This window comes from Triturus cristatus, chromosome 4_2 (assembly GCF_964204655.1).
Source record: "Triturus cristatus chromosome 4_2, aTriCri1.1, whole genome shotgun sequence".
NCBI lineage: Eukaryota > Metazoa > Chordata > Amphibia > Caudata > Salamandridae > Triturus > Triturus cristatus.
Window position 1 is genome coordinate 720056709 of NC_140586.1, and position 18190 is coordinate 720074898.

The 18190-nt window shown below is 51.3% G+C and overlaps 1 protein-coding gene across 2 annotated transcripts in view; it reads right to left on the reverse strand.

Annotated features, from left to right (window-relative positions):
• Positions 1-18190, reverse strand: part of LOC146834961 (enoyl-CoA hydratase domain-containing protein 2, mitochondrial-like) — a 205802-nt gene that overhangs the window by 38375 nt on the left and 149237 nt on the right. For both annotated transcript variants that reach the window (XM_085602606.1, XM_085602605.1), the window contains 2 exons: positions 1918-1974; positions 1562-1749 (listed from right to left, as the gene is read on the reverse strand). In XM_085602606.1, coding sequence (XP_085458732.1) covers positions 1562-1749; positions 1918-1974 — 245 coding nt within the window. The remainder of the gene's footprint in view (positions 1-1561; positions 1750-1917; positions 1975-18190) is intronic.

An 18190-nucleotide genomic window follows, 5' to 3' on the forward strand; every position in this document is an offset into this window, starting at 1 on the left:
CCCTTCTGCGCCGCGGCCACCAAGATCATCTGCGGCGTACCCCAAGGCTCCTCGCTCAGCCCTACCCTCTTCAATGTCTACATGAGCCCCCTCGCAGCCATCGCTCGCAACCACAACCTCAACATCATCTCCTACGCTGACGACACCCAGCTGATCCTCTCCCTCACCAAAGACCCCGCCACCGCCAAAACCAGCCTCCAGGAAGGAATGAAAGACGTCGCGGAATGGATGAAGCTCAGCCGTCTGAAACTGAACTCAGACAAGACGGAGGTCCTGATCCTCGGACCAGCCCCCTCCGCCTGGGACGACTCCTGGTGGCCTCCTGCTCTGGGCATCGCCCCCAAGCCCACGGACCACGCACGCAACCTGGGCTTTATCCTTGACTCCTCCCTCACGATGACCAAGCAAGTCAACGCCGTCTCCAAGCCCACGGACCACGCACGCAACCTGGGCTCCATCCTCGACTCCTCCCTCACGATGACCAAGCAAGTCAACGCCTTCTCATCTTCATGCTTCAACACCCTTCGCATGCTCCGAAAGATCTTCCGGTGGATCCCCACCGAAACCAGAAAGGTGGTAACCCAGGCCCTCGTCACCAGCCGGCTGGACTACGGGAACGCTCTCTACGCTGGAACCACAGACAAACTACAGAAAAGACTCCAGCACATACAGAACGCATCTGCACGACTCATCCTGGACATCCCTCGTCACACCCACATCTCCGCCCACCTGAGAGACCTGCACTGGCTCCCCGTCAGCAAGAGGATCACGTTCAGGCTCCTCACCCACGCACACAAAGCTCTCCACGACATGGGCCCCGAATACCTCACCAACCGCCTCACATTCTACTCGCCAGCCTGCCAGCTCCGCTCCACCAGCCTCGCCCTCGCCACCGTCCCACGGATTCGCAGAACCACCACCGGAGGAAGATCCTTCTCCTACCTGGCTGCCAAGACGTGGAACTCCCTCCCCACCCACCTACGACGGACCCAGGACCACCTCTCCTTCAGGAAGCACCTCAAGACCTGGCTTTTCGAGCAGTAGCAGCCCCCCCACCCCCAGCGCCTTGAGACCCGCTCGGGTGAGTAGCGCGCTCTACAAATATTCTTGATTGATTGATTGATTGAAGCCCAATTCCTTCTCTGATGCCATTTTATGTTCCAATGGTTGAAGCATCCAACTTGGCAGACAACACTTGCAACAAATACAAAACAGGATGAGTGGAAATATCCTTGATACTCCTTTAAGTAAAGGCTGTTTTAATCCACCTCATGCAAAGGGAAGCAATGCAATGCAGTCTAACTGGAAAAGAAAACCCTTATTTTGTCCAGAACTAAACTGTCACAGATAAAAAATGCTACAATTCAATATAACCAAATCCACGTGGGTATGGCTAATTGCATATATACTAAAAGACTATTTACATAGATTGATAGAAAGACAGCCCATTGTACATCTCACAAAGCATTGATCAGAATTGAATGTAGTGATTTATTCATTCATTCATTCATTCAGTGCTCTTTGGGTAAGCAATTAAGAACCAAAGAGATAAGTCACTCACCCGAGGAACGATCTCCTCCGCTAAGGCCATTGCCTTGTGGTAAGCGGCGTCGCCTGACTCATTCTGCGCTACTGCGTGGTTAACGAGCCCAAGGGAGAGTGCCTGGTCGCCAGTCACCTGTCTTCCGGTGAAAATGAGCTCTTTGGCAAGACCCAGTCCTATGAGACGTGGTAAACGCTGACTGCCCCCTGCAGACAAACAACACACAGCAGATAGTACGTCACAACGCCTGTGATGTCATTACAATTCCATCAACTCTAGGGAAGAGATGTACCATGTGACTAGGCCAGGATGGAATCCTGCCCCTGTCATGTGACTAAAATCTACAAATAAAGAACCAGGTGACGGTATATTACCTGCACCAGGGAGAAGTCCTCTTGTCGTCTCAATGAGCCCTATTTTTGCTGATGAAGCTATTTGGAAACAAAAAGTGCCCATAATAAGCATAGTAACGTTTCAGTTTTTTTAACACAATTTTCAGTAAACCTATTGAGTGTACACTTCCTATGAACTGACTAAGTGGTTTACTCAATAATAACATTGACCAGAAAAACAGCATGTGCGATAGTGTACAAAGTTGTGGTTACAGTTTGTTCACATACATGTCAAGGATTACAAAATACAAATCCTGAGTGTGATCACATACACTGTCTGACTCAATATAAAACAATTGAACTTAAACAGCTTTTCAAGAAATTGAAAATATGCATTTCAAGTCTTGCCTTAAATGTTTCATGAGAGGCTTTTGCCGGTTTGAGCAGGAAATACAGTTCAATACGAACCCACCAGAGGAAACCAACGAGATAGGCGTGTTTGTTTTCTAGTTAAAGGAGGCACAATAAATATTCTGAGGTGTAAAAGAAACAGATTCCACTGACAAATAATACATTTTTGAGGCAAGTATTTCGGGGCATTAGTGTAAAGAGGTCAGTGAATTATGCAGGCCATTCTGAAGATACTGAATTGTCAAGAGGACAGAGTTGGGGTGCTTGAAGTATCATAATAATTTACATTAGAAACTTCAGACTACAAAAGATCATACCACCACAACGGGAGGTGGTACAGCTTTATTAACCCCTTGATCGATATTGCTTACCACCACGTCCTCCCAATTTGTCAATGCTCTGAGGTACTGCCGATTAATTTTGTGCTTTCTACTTTTACTATTCAAATTATCCTCCTCTATCATTTTCTGGGTCAGAACCTCCTTATTGCCTTATCTTTTGATGATTTTATCACACTCTATGTATTCAAAGCCATGTAAAGTATCTAATCTAACAGCTAATTTGGAACTAGCGACACTTAAGCTCGTCTCAGGTGCTACATACTCTTGATATGCTCTTTGCTCTGCTCTTTGCTCCAAAGTGTTTGGCAGCACTTGAGCAACCTATTATGCTTGTGTTTGTGTTTGTTGCAGTGGCGGCTTGCAACATTAATTAATGGTAATTAATGGTGAGGCACTCAAAATAAATGGTGCTGGGCACTCCAAACAGAGCTCCTCTCCCCATGCCGATCCTGGGGGTTGCGTGGAGGGACTTAGTTTCTTATTTAACGCAAATCCAATCAATGCTGGAAATCCAGTCCTCTTCGGTCCAACCATAGGCGCAGAAAGTGTTCTGATAAGCTGGAGATGAGGGGCTACATTTGTAGGACTTGCTAGCCAGTGGGTGGGGTTGACTCCTGCAGACTCTCTAACAATTGAGGAAAAAGTTCCCAAGCGCCAACCCTCCAACTTTTGCAGCACATCCTGTTTGACTTACTACAACCTGTCCTATAGTGCCCTATTCTAAGTAAAATCCAATATAGCAGAATCCTTTTGATCTTGAGGTGGCTGTTGTCCAAGCCAGGGGAATGTCTAGAGAAAAGTTGAGTTTCCTTAATCACAACAAACTGTTTCGAGGACCAGATCCCTCTCCAACGGAGCTGATGCCATGCTGGCTACACTGAATCCTGGGATCTAAGGTGTTTTCTTCCCCAAGTTTTACTTTATACTTAATTACTCATGGGTATGTCACATCGTTCTTGAACGCTTTGTAACTGCTATTCCTGAGCGGAGAGGAGTCACATGCCTCACACTCGGGTCTTTCTACCAAAAAGCCTTAGCCATTGTTTCTGCTCTGGAAGTAGTTTTCATACTTTATTAAGGGAAAAACACTAAAAGGGGGCAACTACGGGCAGACTTTTTTTTTAAAACAATTTTTATTAGTTTGTCCCCAACAACAGCATCGTGAGGTCAGCGTTACATACAGTAGGCCCGTGTAGGAGAACTAGGCAATTAACGACAATACAGGAGAAAGTAGTTCTGCAACAGTGCCATTCCTAACACCCCACCCCGCTCCCCCTCTACCCCCACCCCCCCGTCAGTGTGCCCACAGCGGTCCCCCCCCCTGGTAATGCGTAGAGTGTCCCACGTAGCCAGGGAGCAGAACTCAGAATCATGGGATGAACCCCAGCAGCGTTCTCAAAAGTACCAAAGGCTGCACTCTACCGCTCATAGGCATACCACCCCGGAGCTCGACCACCATGTACATCCTAATAAAGTTGCACAAACAGCGATTATTCTCGGAGAATATTCAAGCGGCCTCCTCCTGAGTAGTCTCCCCGTCAGTCCCAGCAGGTCCCTCCACACTCCTCCCAGTCCGGGCCACTCGCACCTGATCCCCACCCTCCTCTTCCTGTTCCCCCCAGCGACGAAGCTCCTCCACCAAAGCCCCCCACGCCCTAGCAGCAGCCTGCGCTTTGTCATTGGAAGCACGCCTGGCCAACTGTAGGCGAAGTGTCCCCTCAGTCCCCGCCCAAACCAGGAAGCTCGCCCTCCACCTTCGAATGCTCGGCCCCGTTCTTGCCTAGCAGTGCATGGTAAGCTCCCTCTTCGGCATTATCAGCCCAAGATCGATAAATTTGCTCGTGATTTTTATACGGGGGGTGTGTGGGAACCAAAGCAGAAGGCAAGCTCCCATGTCCACTGCCAGCACGCGCTCAGTCACTCGATTCAGACACGCCACCACATCCGTCCAGTAAGAGCCCAAACCCAGACAGGACCAGAACATATGGCTGAAGTCAGCCCCCTCCGTATGGCACCGAGGGCAGCCCGACGAGGAGCCTCCAAAATATTGCAGAATCTTTGCCGGGGTTAAGTAGGCCCTGTGGAGAGTATAGAATTGGACCAGTTGAAATCTAGCGTTGCGCGTGCCCTTCCAGGGTCGCCGCAACAGCTGCGACCACGTCGTCTCCGGGATAGGCCTACCAAGGTCCCCCTCCCACTTCTCCCGTAGGGTCGCCAGGGGCGTGAGCCCTTCCGTGGACAGCCGTCCATAGAGACAGGTGATGGCCTTCACGGTGCCCGCCGCCATAGCGACGTACTGACATCCCAAGGACGTTGGGGGTTCCGACAGCCCCATCCTCCAGTGTTTCCGAATCCCAGCCACCAGGGCAGAATGAAGGAGATAATCCCCCCTCGGCAAATCGAAATCCCTCTGCAACTCGTGGAACGGCAACAAAACCCCGTCCCTATATAGATCCCCAAGCATGTGAACCCCACGGTACTCCCAGCCCGCCAAGGCCGACCAGTCTCCGCCATGGGGGAGAGCCGTGCACATGCCCAAATGAATTTCCGGGGCATATGGGGCCACGAAGCCCGCTCGTTTCTGACTACGGAGCCAGCAGAGCCGAAGCGTGCGCTCCTCGAGCGTGAGCTGATCCAACCGGAGCTTTTGCTGCAACATAATGAACGACAATACATGTCTAGGGATAATCCTACCCTGCGGGCCCTCCGGGCCTCTGAACTCGCGTGCCACGGCCTGTGTAAGGCATTGCAGCTGCGCCGCCAGATAAAACCATTCGAAGTCCGGAACTGCCAGCCCCCCCTCCACCCTCGGTCTCATCAGGGTGGCCAACGCCACCCGACGCCTGCCTGTGCCCCAAAGAAACCCTGTCATCAACGCCCGAAGCTTCTTAAACAAGCATTTGCAATGCAATAGGTCTCGCTTTTACACGAGTTTAAGCTATTGGCATTCTAAATGACAATGCTTTTTACATCTGTTTTAAAAACAAAAATAAAAGGCATTGTTATTTGCAATGTCAATAGCTCAAACTCGCGTAAATGCGAGACCTACTGCATTGCAAATGCTTGTTTTTTTAACCAATGCCTAAATAGCATCGGCAGAAAACACTGGCGAGACGTATGTGCTTTGCCAATATTTGCTTCTTACTGCAGTCAGAAAGGAAATGGCAGATGCGTGCAAAAGATGAAAAAAAATTGCTGAGGCATGAAAAATCAAACCCATCACCCGATCGCCTGCGTGCACCAAGGTCTGTGGTGTCAACTATAAGAGTCGATTGACGGAGAAAGAAAGCAGCTCAATACCGGGCCTGAGCAGAGGAAAGGCAGGCTCTTTCATTGTGCTGGCAATCAACGCAGAAAAAAAGAAGACTAATAACACCAGCAGCTAGCCCCCAGAGAGGGCAAGGGGAGCAGACAAGCTTCTCGTGAAGAAGCACGTGCTGACGAGTCATCTTTGCTATAGAAACAGCAGCCCGGAAGATATGACCAAATGGGCGGTGCTTAATTCGTTAAAAAAACACGTGCAGAGAGCCCAATAATTCCTGTAGAAGCCTGATACCAGTGCTGTTGAGTGCTGGGTTTGCTGAATACCTGAACTCTCTACTTTTGATTCAACCGCATGCAACTTTCTTCAGTCACCCCCCTTTGCTGCTTCTCACGCCTGCAGGTTCCTTTGTATCCCTGCGTTTTCCCTTTGTCGCTCTGTTTTATTGATAGAGTTGCTGCAGCCTCTGGTTTCATTGTATATATGCACGTCAGGTATCTTCAGTTTTCGAGCTAAGTTGTCTCTAGGCTACTATAGGCAGTATACCACACAAGAATCAACCCAACATTGTAAACAAGCTGTCGCCATTGTGAGGGAAGTGGGATAAGGGAGGGGGTGGCAAATGGTGAGCACTTTCGCGGCAGCTTTGATGTTCTCATCAAAGCGGCCGCGAAATGAGCTTTTGTAAACTGGCGATTTGAAAGTGCAAACTAGTGCTTTCAGGCTGCCAAATGGTGCGCGCGCCCGGCGCACATGCACTGTATTTGGAGGCCTGAAAAGCACTAGTTTGCACCTCCAGATCCCCCTTTTACAAAAGCTCTCGCGAGAGCAGTGCTAAAGCGCTGGCTCACGCGAGACCTAAAAAGAGAAGCAACCCTTTGACCGTGACCGCTCCTGTGACTGCTTGCATTAGAGAATCATGCCAGAAGGCTTCCTAGTGACTGGAAATCGTGCTAGAGGATGCCAATTCTCACTCGCCAGCTCACCTATTGGAGGCTTGGATTGTTCCTGTTATCATCATGTTGATCGAAAAGGGAAAACATTTCTGCCATGAGGCGATTAATGGAATTTTGCTGGTACTCGCCACTAAATTTCTCCAATTCCGCAAGAGGAATAAAAAATTCCATCCGGCCCTGAGTAGTAGCACCAATGTCTATCAGGGATGAAATCATTGGCAGAGTCAATATTTTCTCTCTATTATCCAACACTAATGTCTTTGGGTGAAATGACGCCGGAGAGAAATATTAGTACATGGGCTTCAAGTTTTTTTTCGGTGAATAGAGTTATAATATGATAGGTGAGGGTCATAAGGAGCAGGTGAGGTTAATAAAGGGTAGATGCGGTTTGTATGGAAGAGATGAGGTGAGGTTCATAAGAAGTAAATGAGGGTCCTGAGGAAAAGATGAGGTTAATGTGGAAGAGGTGAGTCTTTTTAGGCGTAGGTGGACTTCATAAAGAGCAGCTGACCTTCATAAGGAGCAGCTGAGGTCATAAAGCATAGATGAGGATTGTACGGAAGAGGTGAGGTTTGCGAGGGGTAAGTGAACTTCATAAAGAGACAGTGAGGTTTGTGTAGAGTGTATGAAGTTTGTTAGGAGGAGGAAAAGTTTGTAGGGAGTGAGTGAAGTTCTTAAAGAGCAGATGACGTTCATAACCAGTGGGTGAGCTTTGTATGAAAATGTGAGGTTTGCAATGAGTATGTGAGGCTCATAATGTGTAGATGGGGTTCATAAGAGGTAAGAATGGTTGTAAGGAGTATCTAAGGCTCATAATGTGTAGATGGGGTTCATAAGACCGCTAGAATACAGGAGATGAGGAGTGGGTGTGTGAGAAATTTGTGTAATTTGTTTTGGGTAATTATGTAAAATTCTGTAAAAATGACATGAAATGCTAAACCGGAATTTAGGGCTATATTTTAGCGCAAATAGTGTCCTTACGCCCCTTTTGGACAGGAGAATGCATACCGCACTTTAAAAAATCGCACAAAAGCAAGTGCCATAAAGAGATCGAATAAAGCTGTGTGACTGACTGACAAGTGTCATAAACAGCAGCCACTCACATGCTGGTCGTTCGCATTTTTCACATTTTCTCGCGCCGAATTTTTACCGTGATTGTGTCTTAATTAGGCCACGTGTCATAATAGTGTCAATCCGGGAATTTCACATAATGAGCATAATGCAATAGTTCTGAAATTATGAAAAATGTCCCTGGTGCAATAGAAATGTGACCAGGGCCTAATATAAGGTTGAATGGGCCCATTGGCAAGATCTGTGTCTAGGCCTTTGGGGAAAGCTGGGTGATCGCCGCAACCGTTCTTTAAAGCGTGTCCCTTTATCCTTGCTCCGGCTTCCGGTAGGAAATGGCAAAGGTATTGCAAGTGTGTGGATGTCTTGTCTTTGCCAATGCCTTGCAATCTGTTAATACGCCTACAGTAGATGTATTTCATGCCGTGGCTTACTCTGTTTCCCTCACCCCTGTGCTAAGGCAGAATGCTTCGGGTCCGAACTATGCTTCTACAACCCTGAATGACCACAGTGCAAACTCGTCTATCTCTTCAGTGTGGAAGTGTGCCCCCCCCCCCACCCCGGCACACACCAAAGGGAAAGAAAATGACGGAAGTGCAAAGACAGATAGAGAGAGTACAATAGACAGAGTGAGACGAGAGAGTGAGAGATAGGCAGCGAGAAAGAAAAACATCGTTAGATAAGGGAGCTAAAGAGAAGGTGAAAAAAAGTAAGAGAATGAGAGGGGGCACGTTGTAGAAAGGCGATAGATGTATGCACGGAGCGACTACGAAGGCGAGTGGACGAGAGACATAGTGAGAAGACAAAAGGAAACGAGACTGAAAGAAAGACGGAGAGAGGGGGGGCAAGCGAGATGTACAGGTGGCAGTGCAAAAGAGTTAAGGAAAGCGGGAGTAAAGCGAAACAAAACAAGAAGGGCTGGGCGAGAAGAGAGGGGGGAATGCCAGCAACAGAGGAGCCCGCGAAAGTGAAAGTGATCGTGATTACGATCGCTACGGAGGAAAGACACATGGCGCTGCGCGCGTGCTCGTTCACGTGCACTGTAGCTTTAGGCCACGGCAGCACTTTGAAAAGGCCAGATATAAAATGTCTCTTCGAGCCTTTGGCTCACGAGACCTAAAAAGGAGGCCGGGATCCAGATTGGCAAGGTGCGGAAGAAATAAAGCAAGCGCGGTAGTGCTACCATTTTCAGCAGCGCTATTCGACCGGCCACCGACAGTGGGAGGGTGCGTCAGAACGCCATACTCCCCTTGAGCCCCCTTAGCGCTCCCCCCACATTGCCCTCGAAAAGATCGGCAGGAGCGTGAAATATGCGGACACCCAGGTAAGGCAGGCAATCAGGTTCCCAGCGGAGGTCGGCAAGCGCCATAGGAGCCCGGACCCCAGGAGACTGAGGAAAAAGGCAAGTCTTAGCCCAGTTAACGTGTAACCCTGAAAAGGAGCCGAACTCCTGGAGCAGGAGTCTAGCGCCTCGCAGAGAGTCCCGCGCATCCGCTAGATACAGCAAGAGGTCATCCGCGTACAGGGAGATGTAGTGTGGCTCACCACGTAACTGAACCCCCTCATAAAACCGTCCCCGAAGGGCATGCGCTGCCAAGGGCTCGATCGCCAGAGCAAACAAAAGTGGGGACAGCGAGCAACCCTGTCGAGTGCCTCTCTCTACTTGACAAGCAGCCGAGATAGTACGCCCCGTGCGGACTCTAGCCGTAGCAGAGCAGTATAACAATCTGGTCCAGCGCACAAAGTGGTCCCCCAGGCCGAACCCCTGCAGCACCCGAAACAGATACGGCCACTCCACGCTATCGAATGCCTTTTCGATATCCACCGACAGTACTACGGCTTCCGATGGGCCCTCCTCCCGGTCCCCCATGATCTGCACTAACTTGCGAATACCCGCCGTGGTATTCCGCGTTGGAATGAAACCCGACTGGTCCGGATGTACCAGTGCGCCCATGTGGGCCATGAGCCGCGTGGCCAAGATCTTGCTAAGGATCTTATAATCCACCGAAAGCATAGAAAGCGGGCGGTACCTGGAGGACGGGGCCCCATCTTTCTTCAGTAACGGGATTATGATCGCCTCCCTCAAGGTACCCGGCAGCTCACCCATGTCCCATGCCTCCCTGTATATCGCCTGCAGGCGCGGAGCCAAGGCGCCCAAATACGCGGCATAAAACTCCACTGGGAGACCATCCGCCCCCGGGGTCTTTTTCCGGGCCATGTGTTTAACCGCCACTCTGATTTCTCCCAGGGAGATCTCCGCCCCCAGGGCCGACCCCTGCTCCGGATCCAATTGTGGCAACCCAGCAGCTGCTAAGTAAGCGTCCAGCCCATCAGGCAAATCCAGCATTCTACTCTGATACAGCCGTGAGTAATAGTCCCAGAATTGGTCATTGATCTCCCGTTGTGAGTAGACCAGGTCCCCCACAGGGGTAGCCAACGACAGTATAGGGGTGCCCCTAAGCGCTGGGTTAGCCAGCCAGGCCAATAACGACCCTACCTCATCCTGCTCAGCGTGCGCGCGGACCATGTATTCCTTATAGTCATAGCAGCGAAGCCGCTCCACCTGCGCGGCCACCTCTTCCCGCGCCGCCAAGACCTCCCCCTGCGCGTCCCCGTCAGTGTGACCAGCAAGTTCCGCTTGGCGCAGCCGCGCCTCAGCGCGGTCAACGTCCCGCAACAGAACCTTGCGCGTCCCAGCGACGGCCGAGATACAAATCCCCCGCACCATCGCCTTGAGCGCATCCCATTCAAGGGCTCTGCTTGTCGCCGTCCCCGCGTTATCCGTAAAGTAGCGTTCCACGCCCTCCCCGAGTTCCGCGTGAAACACAGGATCCTCCAGCAGCGTCGGATTCAAGCGCCAGGTCGGAATCACCTGCCGCTGCTGGGACCAGAGGACCGTTATCAAGCAGGGGTTGTGGTCTGAGAGTGTCCTTGCCAGATACTCGCTGTGACACGTAAGCCCCAGGGCTCCCGGGGTACACAAGAAGCCATCCAGCCGAACATGAAGGTCGTGCAGTACAGAATAGAAGGAGTAATCCCTGTCGGACGGGTGATGCACCCGCCAAGCGCCTACGAGTCCCCAGGCTGCCTGCCAGTTGCGCCTCGCCTTGGCCACCCTATGTACCGCTGATTGAGCTAGCGGGGGATGAGAGCGATCCAATTCTACATCAGTGACCGAGTTAAAGTCCCCCCCAAGAAACACCGTGCCCACCAGAAAAGACGCCAGCCTCCCAGATAGCCGCGCAAAGAAAGCAGTGTAGTCAGAGTTTGGGGCGTAAATACTGCAGAAGGTCACATCCCTGCCATCTAATCGACCAGATACCGCCACAAACCTCCCCTCCGGGTCTACCAGCGTGGCTGTAGGTTGAAAAGGAACCCCGGATCGGACCCAGATCAAAGCCCCCCTAGCGAAAGCAGAAAAGGTAGTGTAAAACAACTGTCCCCTCCATCGCCTCTGCAGAGCCAGCCCCTCAGCCCGATCCACATGCGTTTCCTGCAAGAAGGCCACCTGTATCCCCCCTGCGGACCAAGTAGGCATGTACCTTATAACGTTTTCTCATGGAGTTCAGCCCTCGCACATTCCAAGTGATACACTTCAGTTCAAGGCGGGTCGCCATATGAATATATACCACAAATCACATCCCAAAACAACCTAGCGGGCACACTGACACATCCCCCCCACATAAACCTCACCCAACAAACCCAAACCCCTCCCATCCCCAGAACAGGCTCTAAACCACAGTTACCCATCCAAACACCCACTGAACGAAAAAGAAAGCACCCTGGTAGCCACCAGGGTCTCACAATATGTGTGAGGTAGAGGGGGTGACCCAACACCAGCACGGTCCGGACTGCAGTCCAACAGGCTAGTCCGTATGTCGGCCTCAGAAGTCAAAGTCCCCTTCTCCCGGCAGCGTCCCGCCCCTAGCGGCCCCCCCAAAGCAAAGAGCCCCGTCCCCCCACGGAACCCAGGAGCGACACCCCTCAACAGCAACAGCAGAACCACACTCGCCCCTCACTGGACCACAAAGCAGCACTAAGTGCGCCACCCTGTACAACATACAGTTCATAGTGAGGCTGCCTCACGTGTCCAGCATTCCATCCGCAGTGGCCAGCGTGACCTCCAGCAAGCGCCCACCGGCACCCTCAGAATTCACCGACTCCTCTGACGCCACCGACTCCTCTGACGCAGAACTCCGCCGGGATCCCGAATCCGCAGTCGAGGTCGCAGCCGCCGCTCCAGAGATGACAGAGACCGCCTTCAGAGCCGCCTGCCTCTCCAACTCTGTCTGAGAATGCGGGGGAGACCGGCCTGTCACCACACGCCTCCTGTGTCGGCGGGCCCGACGAGGTCCCGTCGGGGCCCAAGCCTCCGAGGCTCGCCGTCCAGCTCCGCCCTGGCCCTCGCGGTACCGCTCCAGCCAGCCCCATGCGTCGGCAGGTGCATCAAAGAAATGAGCAGTCCCATCCACCATCACCTTCAATCTGGCCGGAAAGAACAGGGCATACAGGATCCCCTCCGCGCGAAGGGCCTTCTTAACTGCCATGAATGAAAAGCGACTGCGCTGAACCTCCTGAGAATAATCAGGGTAAAGTGAGACTAGGGCATTGTCAACTTTGTATGGGCCAGATGCCCGGGCCCTCCGCAGAATGAGGTCGCGATCCTTGAAATGCAGCAGGCGGGCGACCACCGGTCTCGGTGGACGACCCGGAGCCGGCTGGCGGGCCGGCACTCGATGGGCCCTTTCAAGGGTGTAAAACTGCGACAGGCCCTCCGGCGCCACCACCTCCCGCATCCACTTCTCAAGATAGCCGACCATGTCGTCTCCTTCGATTCTCTCGGGCAGGCCTACCACCCGAACATTATTGCGTCTGTTACGCCCTTCCGCCTCCTCGGCCCTCTTCTCAAGTAGGTGCACTCTGCGCGATAAGTCTCCCAGCGAGGCCTCCGTCGCCGTCTGGGCCGGCTCCAACGCCACCAGCTTAAGTTCCGCAGTTTCAACGCGGTCGGCCAATTTGCCATGGTCAGCTCGCAAGAGCCCGAGGCTCATGGATACCTGGGCTATGTCTCGGCGTAGCGCCTCCCCCGAGTCAGAAATGGCCTGGAGGATCCGGTCCATCTGTTGCTGCCGCAGTCCCGCCACTAGCACTCCAGCCGGGTCCTGGGCCTGAGGGTCCGGCGGGGTCTCCGCTCGATCCAGCGGGGTAGCCCCCATGCCGCGCCGCGGCTTCCCCATGGGCCGACCACAAGAGCCTCAACACACCCCAGCCGGGAGGAGCCGCCCACGTCCGCCTCGTGTCAGCCGCAAGTCGTCCACCACAGGCACCCTCCGCACTCCCAGGGCGCAGGTCGCAATAGCCTCGGGCGCCTCTGCAAAGTGAGCAGTCGCCAAACCAGGCACGCCATGGTTCACCCACCAGGGTCCACCGCTTCCGCAGAGGAATCCAGCCAGCACCCAGCTTCCCTGCTCAGTGCGCTCCGTCAGGCGGCAGCTCGGCCGGGGGACAAAGGGGCAGTCCACACCACGTCTCCAGGAGAGTTACGGCGTCCCCAAAGCAGGTATCACAGGGCACTTCCCAGGGAGCAGTCCCGCAGGGAAACGCGGGCCAGACGGCACGAGAGCAGAGTCCCCCGCGGCAGCACGCCCTCCAGCCCCAAACGTCCTGCAGCCAGGCCTTCCCCTAGACCATGTCACCAGGGGCGGTGGGACGAAGGGGGAGAGACCCACAGGCCAAAGTTCCTGGCGCGCCTGCACACTACCTCCGTCGCTCGCAGTCCGCTCACCAGGTCGATCCGCAGGGCACCCCCGCTAGGCCCGGTCCGCCTCGGTCGCCGACAGCACCGCGGCCGCTCCCGGGCCTCCGCAGCCGGCACACGCAGCGGCGGCAGCAGTCCGCCAGCAGTCCTCGACGACCTCAGGGGTCCACACAGGTCACTCCGCCTGCCTCCGCAGTTGGGCACCGCAGCGCGGGCCGGATGCCGCAGCAGCCGGGGCAACGGTCCCCTCCGCCGGCCACCAAGATACGCGAGGCCGCGGATGGCAGGCCCCGCGCAGGCCCAAAGTAAGATGGCCGGGGCTCTCTCAGCCGGACCCGCCTCCAGCGCCGACCAGCACAGCCTCCCGGGGCTGACACCCCGCACGAGCCGCAGGCAGGCGATTCACACGCACGGAGGGACCACCTCGGAGTCCGCAGCGCCGCCAGGGAAGTTGTAAAGCAGGATAAATTCAGAGGCCGACACGGAGCTCCCAGCTCACGAGTCCATGCTCGGCCGAGTCCAAGCCACGCCCCCAACTACGGGCAGACTTATGCTCATTAGCCTACTTGTGCTGCAGGAAGGCAAAGTTTAGCTTTCTAAAAAGTATGTTTACTGAATATTTAACAAAAATGCAACTTCACCATTTAATTGGATTTAAAAAATAATAACTATTAACAACAGTGGTTGGACAATTTCTGTAGCTTATCCCAAACCAAAATGAAAAATACAATTTTATTTTAACTTTAGTTTCTCTCATATCATCAGCTATAGCCCTTTACAGTGCAAATTGCGTTTGGGGGCTTGTCACTTTAAGCACATGCCACATTCTTGCACCTACCCTGTGGGCTAAAAGGCTACTTGGAGGCTACTTACTTAATATTTTTAAAAATAGGATCCCGGCCTGTTAAAAAGAGTTATGTTGAGAGGTTCGTCTGCAGATTTAAAAGCTGCAGCCATCAGGCTACATATAGACCTCAGGCTACATGTAGACCTGAAGCCAGGATTTTCCTCATCAGCCTAGCGGATGGCACACTAGGTGCTGCAGTGACGTTTAACTTTTCTTGCCATTGGTGAATTCTCCTGCACCAATTACTATTGCCTTACTGTAAAGTTAAATATGCCAATTAGGGAGGTTACCATGTTGTAGTAGTCAAAGCAGATACCCTGTGTACTGGACAGCAGTGTCCCAGTGTGCTGAGTTAAAAACAGCAAGACCAGTTAACAAAAAATGGAGGTGGGCGCACAAAAAAGGGTTTGCTCACAAAAGGGATCAATCAATTCTATCTATTATGTCACCTTGTATAACACCATTTTTGGTCTTTCACAACAATATAGATTTTAAGGCTTTCTCCCTTTTTGCGTTCGCCTCTACTGCACACCCTAAATAGCACGTCATTCTTCATCCCTGATGCTCATGCAAGTTTCCCAAATTAAGACAACCAGAATGGGAGGAATGACTTTCTCCTACCTATGACGGCAACATCCTCTCAAATTGAGATGCACTGATAAATATCTGACCTCTTCCAAACTCTAAAGGCAGGAAACATAATATGGAATATTGAACGCCTTTGGACAGGCAGTGTCATTTATCAAACCAAATACAGTGAAACAAACATTAATTTACCAGCTCCTGAGATCGATTTGTCATGATAATAAATGTGACAAGTAATGGAGCCTAGCACATTAATAGGAAAGGCCTAAGAACCAACATCAAAACATAGGTACTAAGTTCATCTCAGAATCTGTGTCCTATTTTGGGAATTATCCTGTTTTCAACTCTGCCAATTAATGTTATAGGCAGTTTGTTCTGCCAAAGAAAGGCTTAGCAGTTTCCATTATTTGTATTTTAGTGACATGGTTTAAGAATGTTTTCTTTTCTGTGGTCCTCTTCATCACCAAGGGATTTAGAAAGCTGAAATGGCCACTCAAGTATCTGTATGCTAGAGGGTTACTCTTTTTTGCCTGGAATACATACATTGTCCTTCCGGTTAAATGGCAGTTGGGAGGTTTTTACATGTTGCTCTGAAAGAGAAACACTATTTGATTATTTAAATTAATGTTTTTATACATTATAAGTTGTATTATATATATATATATATATATATATATATATATATATATATATATATATGTATCCAAAAGAAGAGATGCCCACATGCGAAGACGCACACAACAGCAGGCGGATCCTATCTTTGCAGAATCCTTTATTCAGGCAAAAACATCATGTCACTGAACATTTCCTTTGCCTTTCCCCAACGCGTTTTGGAGCTCCTGCTCCTTGCTCACGGGGCCGGTATGCAAATGGACAGATACGCGCTGTGCTGGTTCCCTTGTTTGGATCTCCCGCCCCCTTTTTGGTCTTGAAAAATGATGCGGACTGCTTTAGGAAGGGATACTCTGTTGTTTATTGGTCAGCGCTTTGTTAGGGTCACACGCGCTGTATGTAGAATCTTAGCAAGTCTTAAGGCCACCAGGAATGGAATAGAAGCTTCTTGCTTGACTACTGACGTCGTCTAGGGTATAGGGTCCTTCTTCTCCTAGCGACCAGCACTCGAGGACACCCAAAAGAAAAAGTTAAACAATAGAATACACTTAGGCTGGCTTCTACGGCACAAAAGGGGGGGGGGGGGGAGGGGAGAGAAGTGCACACCGTCACCAACCCTGCTGTCTGTGCTGTGCCTATCGTGTAGGGGAGTTTGTGCTCTACTCAGGTGTGCCCCTCATGCGCGACCACAACCCCTATAGTATTGAAGAGCATACGCCCGTCACTTGCCTGCTTCCACGACCCCCATGGGCCGTGGCGAGGGGAGACCCAGTCTCCTTGGCGTCCAGGAGATCAGTGGTCCCGGGGGCAGCGCTCCTTGAGCTGTCTTTTTCGGCGTCGTTTCCCTCCCGATCCGGAGGTCGATTCTCCTGGGTGGTCCCTCTGCACCAGGCGAAGGTCTCGTCTGTTCCGCACTCTCTCTCGCTCGCTCTCCACTCTTCACCGTTTTCCGCTCCTCCTGTCCACTCGTCGTGCGCGCTCTCCTCCTCTCTGCTGTCCGCTTTTGTCGGCACGTCCGCCCAGCCACCGGAGTCCGCTAGACCGCTGACTCCATTTCCGGGTGTGTTGGCGGTGGCCATCTTGGGTTGGTCGCCGCCGCTGTCGGATGGTCGCGCACCATCACACGCGCGAAAACAAGTCTTTACATAACATATCACGCCCTCTGTTGGGCTTTAGTAATCAAGGTTTGCTGGGACTTGTAGTCTTTGCGTTGAAATATTACCCTGATGGGTTCTGCCTTATCCATCATTCTTGTCAAAACACTCGATAGTGCTTTCAGTGTACGGTCAGTTCAATTAAGCACAAAACCTGCCGTTCTGCTTTACGATCGTGAAAATCTTCGATCAGCAGCCCACCAATTGCTCCAGGTGGCGGTGCTGTCTTCTCGACCTGGACAGGCCGGTATATTTCCAAAAGAAGAGATGCCCACATGCGAAGACGCACACAACAGCAGGCGGATCCTATCTTTGCAGAATCCTTTATTCAGGCAAAAACATCATGTCACTGAACATTTCCCTTGCCTTTCCCCAACGTGTTTCGGAGCTCCTGCTCCTTGCTCACGGGGCCGGTATGCAAATGGACAGATACGTGCGAAAACAAGTCTTTACATAACATATCACGCCCTCTGTCAGGGTAATATTTCAACGCAAAGACTACAAGTACCAGCAAACCTTGATTACTAAAGTGTCAGTCAAGTTTATTTTATTTGCTTAGTTACTTGAAACCATTGCAATAAAATACAGCAGACAGTAAAACAAAAAACATCCCACAAATAAAAAAATATGACAACTTGCATCAGGTATCTACAGCAGATTTTAATAGATTTGAGAATCGCCGCCATCAGATAAACTATGAGCAGGAGTCCAGCGAGTTTAACCACACATATACATATATATATACATGTGATCAAGGCCGAGGGATGGCCGAAATGCGTCATGGCGGACTAACTGGTGGTGTGTAATCAATAAACGAATTTGAAGCACGGATTTGGGTCCACACTCGTTTTTTTCTGGAGAAATAGTGTAACGAGGAGATCAAATATATATATTATTTTATGATCTATTTTGGATTATGAATAGCCTGTTTATGTGGTATTTGTTTTACGCAAATGTATTTGAGTAATTGGCTCTTTAATTAGATCTGCACTGTGTCTGTATTAACCAATTAGAGCGGCAGTAACATGTGCCTGTTTCAGTTTTCACCATATATTTGCACTGATAGGTCCTGCGCGTCATGTGATCAAGACTGCCGTGGGGCAGTCGAAACGCGTCAGGCTGGGCACTTGCTTGTAACAGCAACGTTTTTATCTGCAACAATAAACATAAAAACCTTTTCTCTCATCGTGTGATCCGTACCTGTTTTCGCGCCCGTGACTGGGATTGTTTCAGGATTGTGGATCTCTTATAATTCAACGAAGTACGGCTGTCTTCGTTTTACGGACCCTCCCTCCATGTTGCGGCTGGTAAACTAACGGCT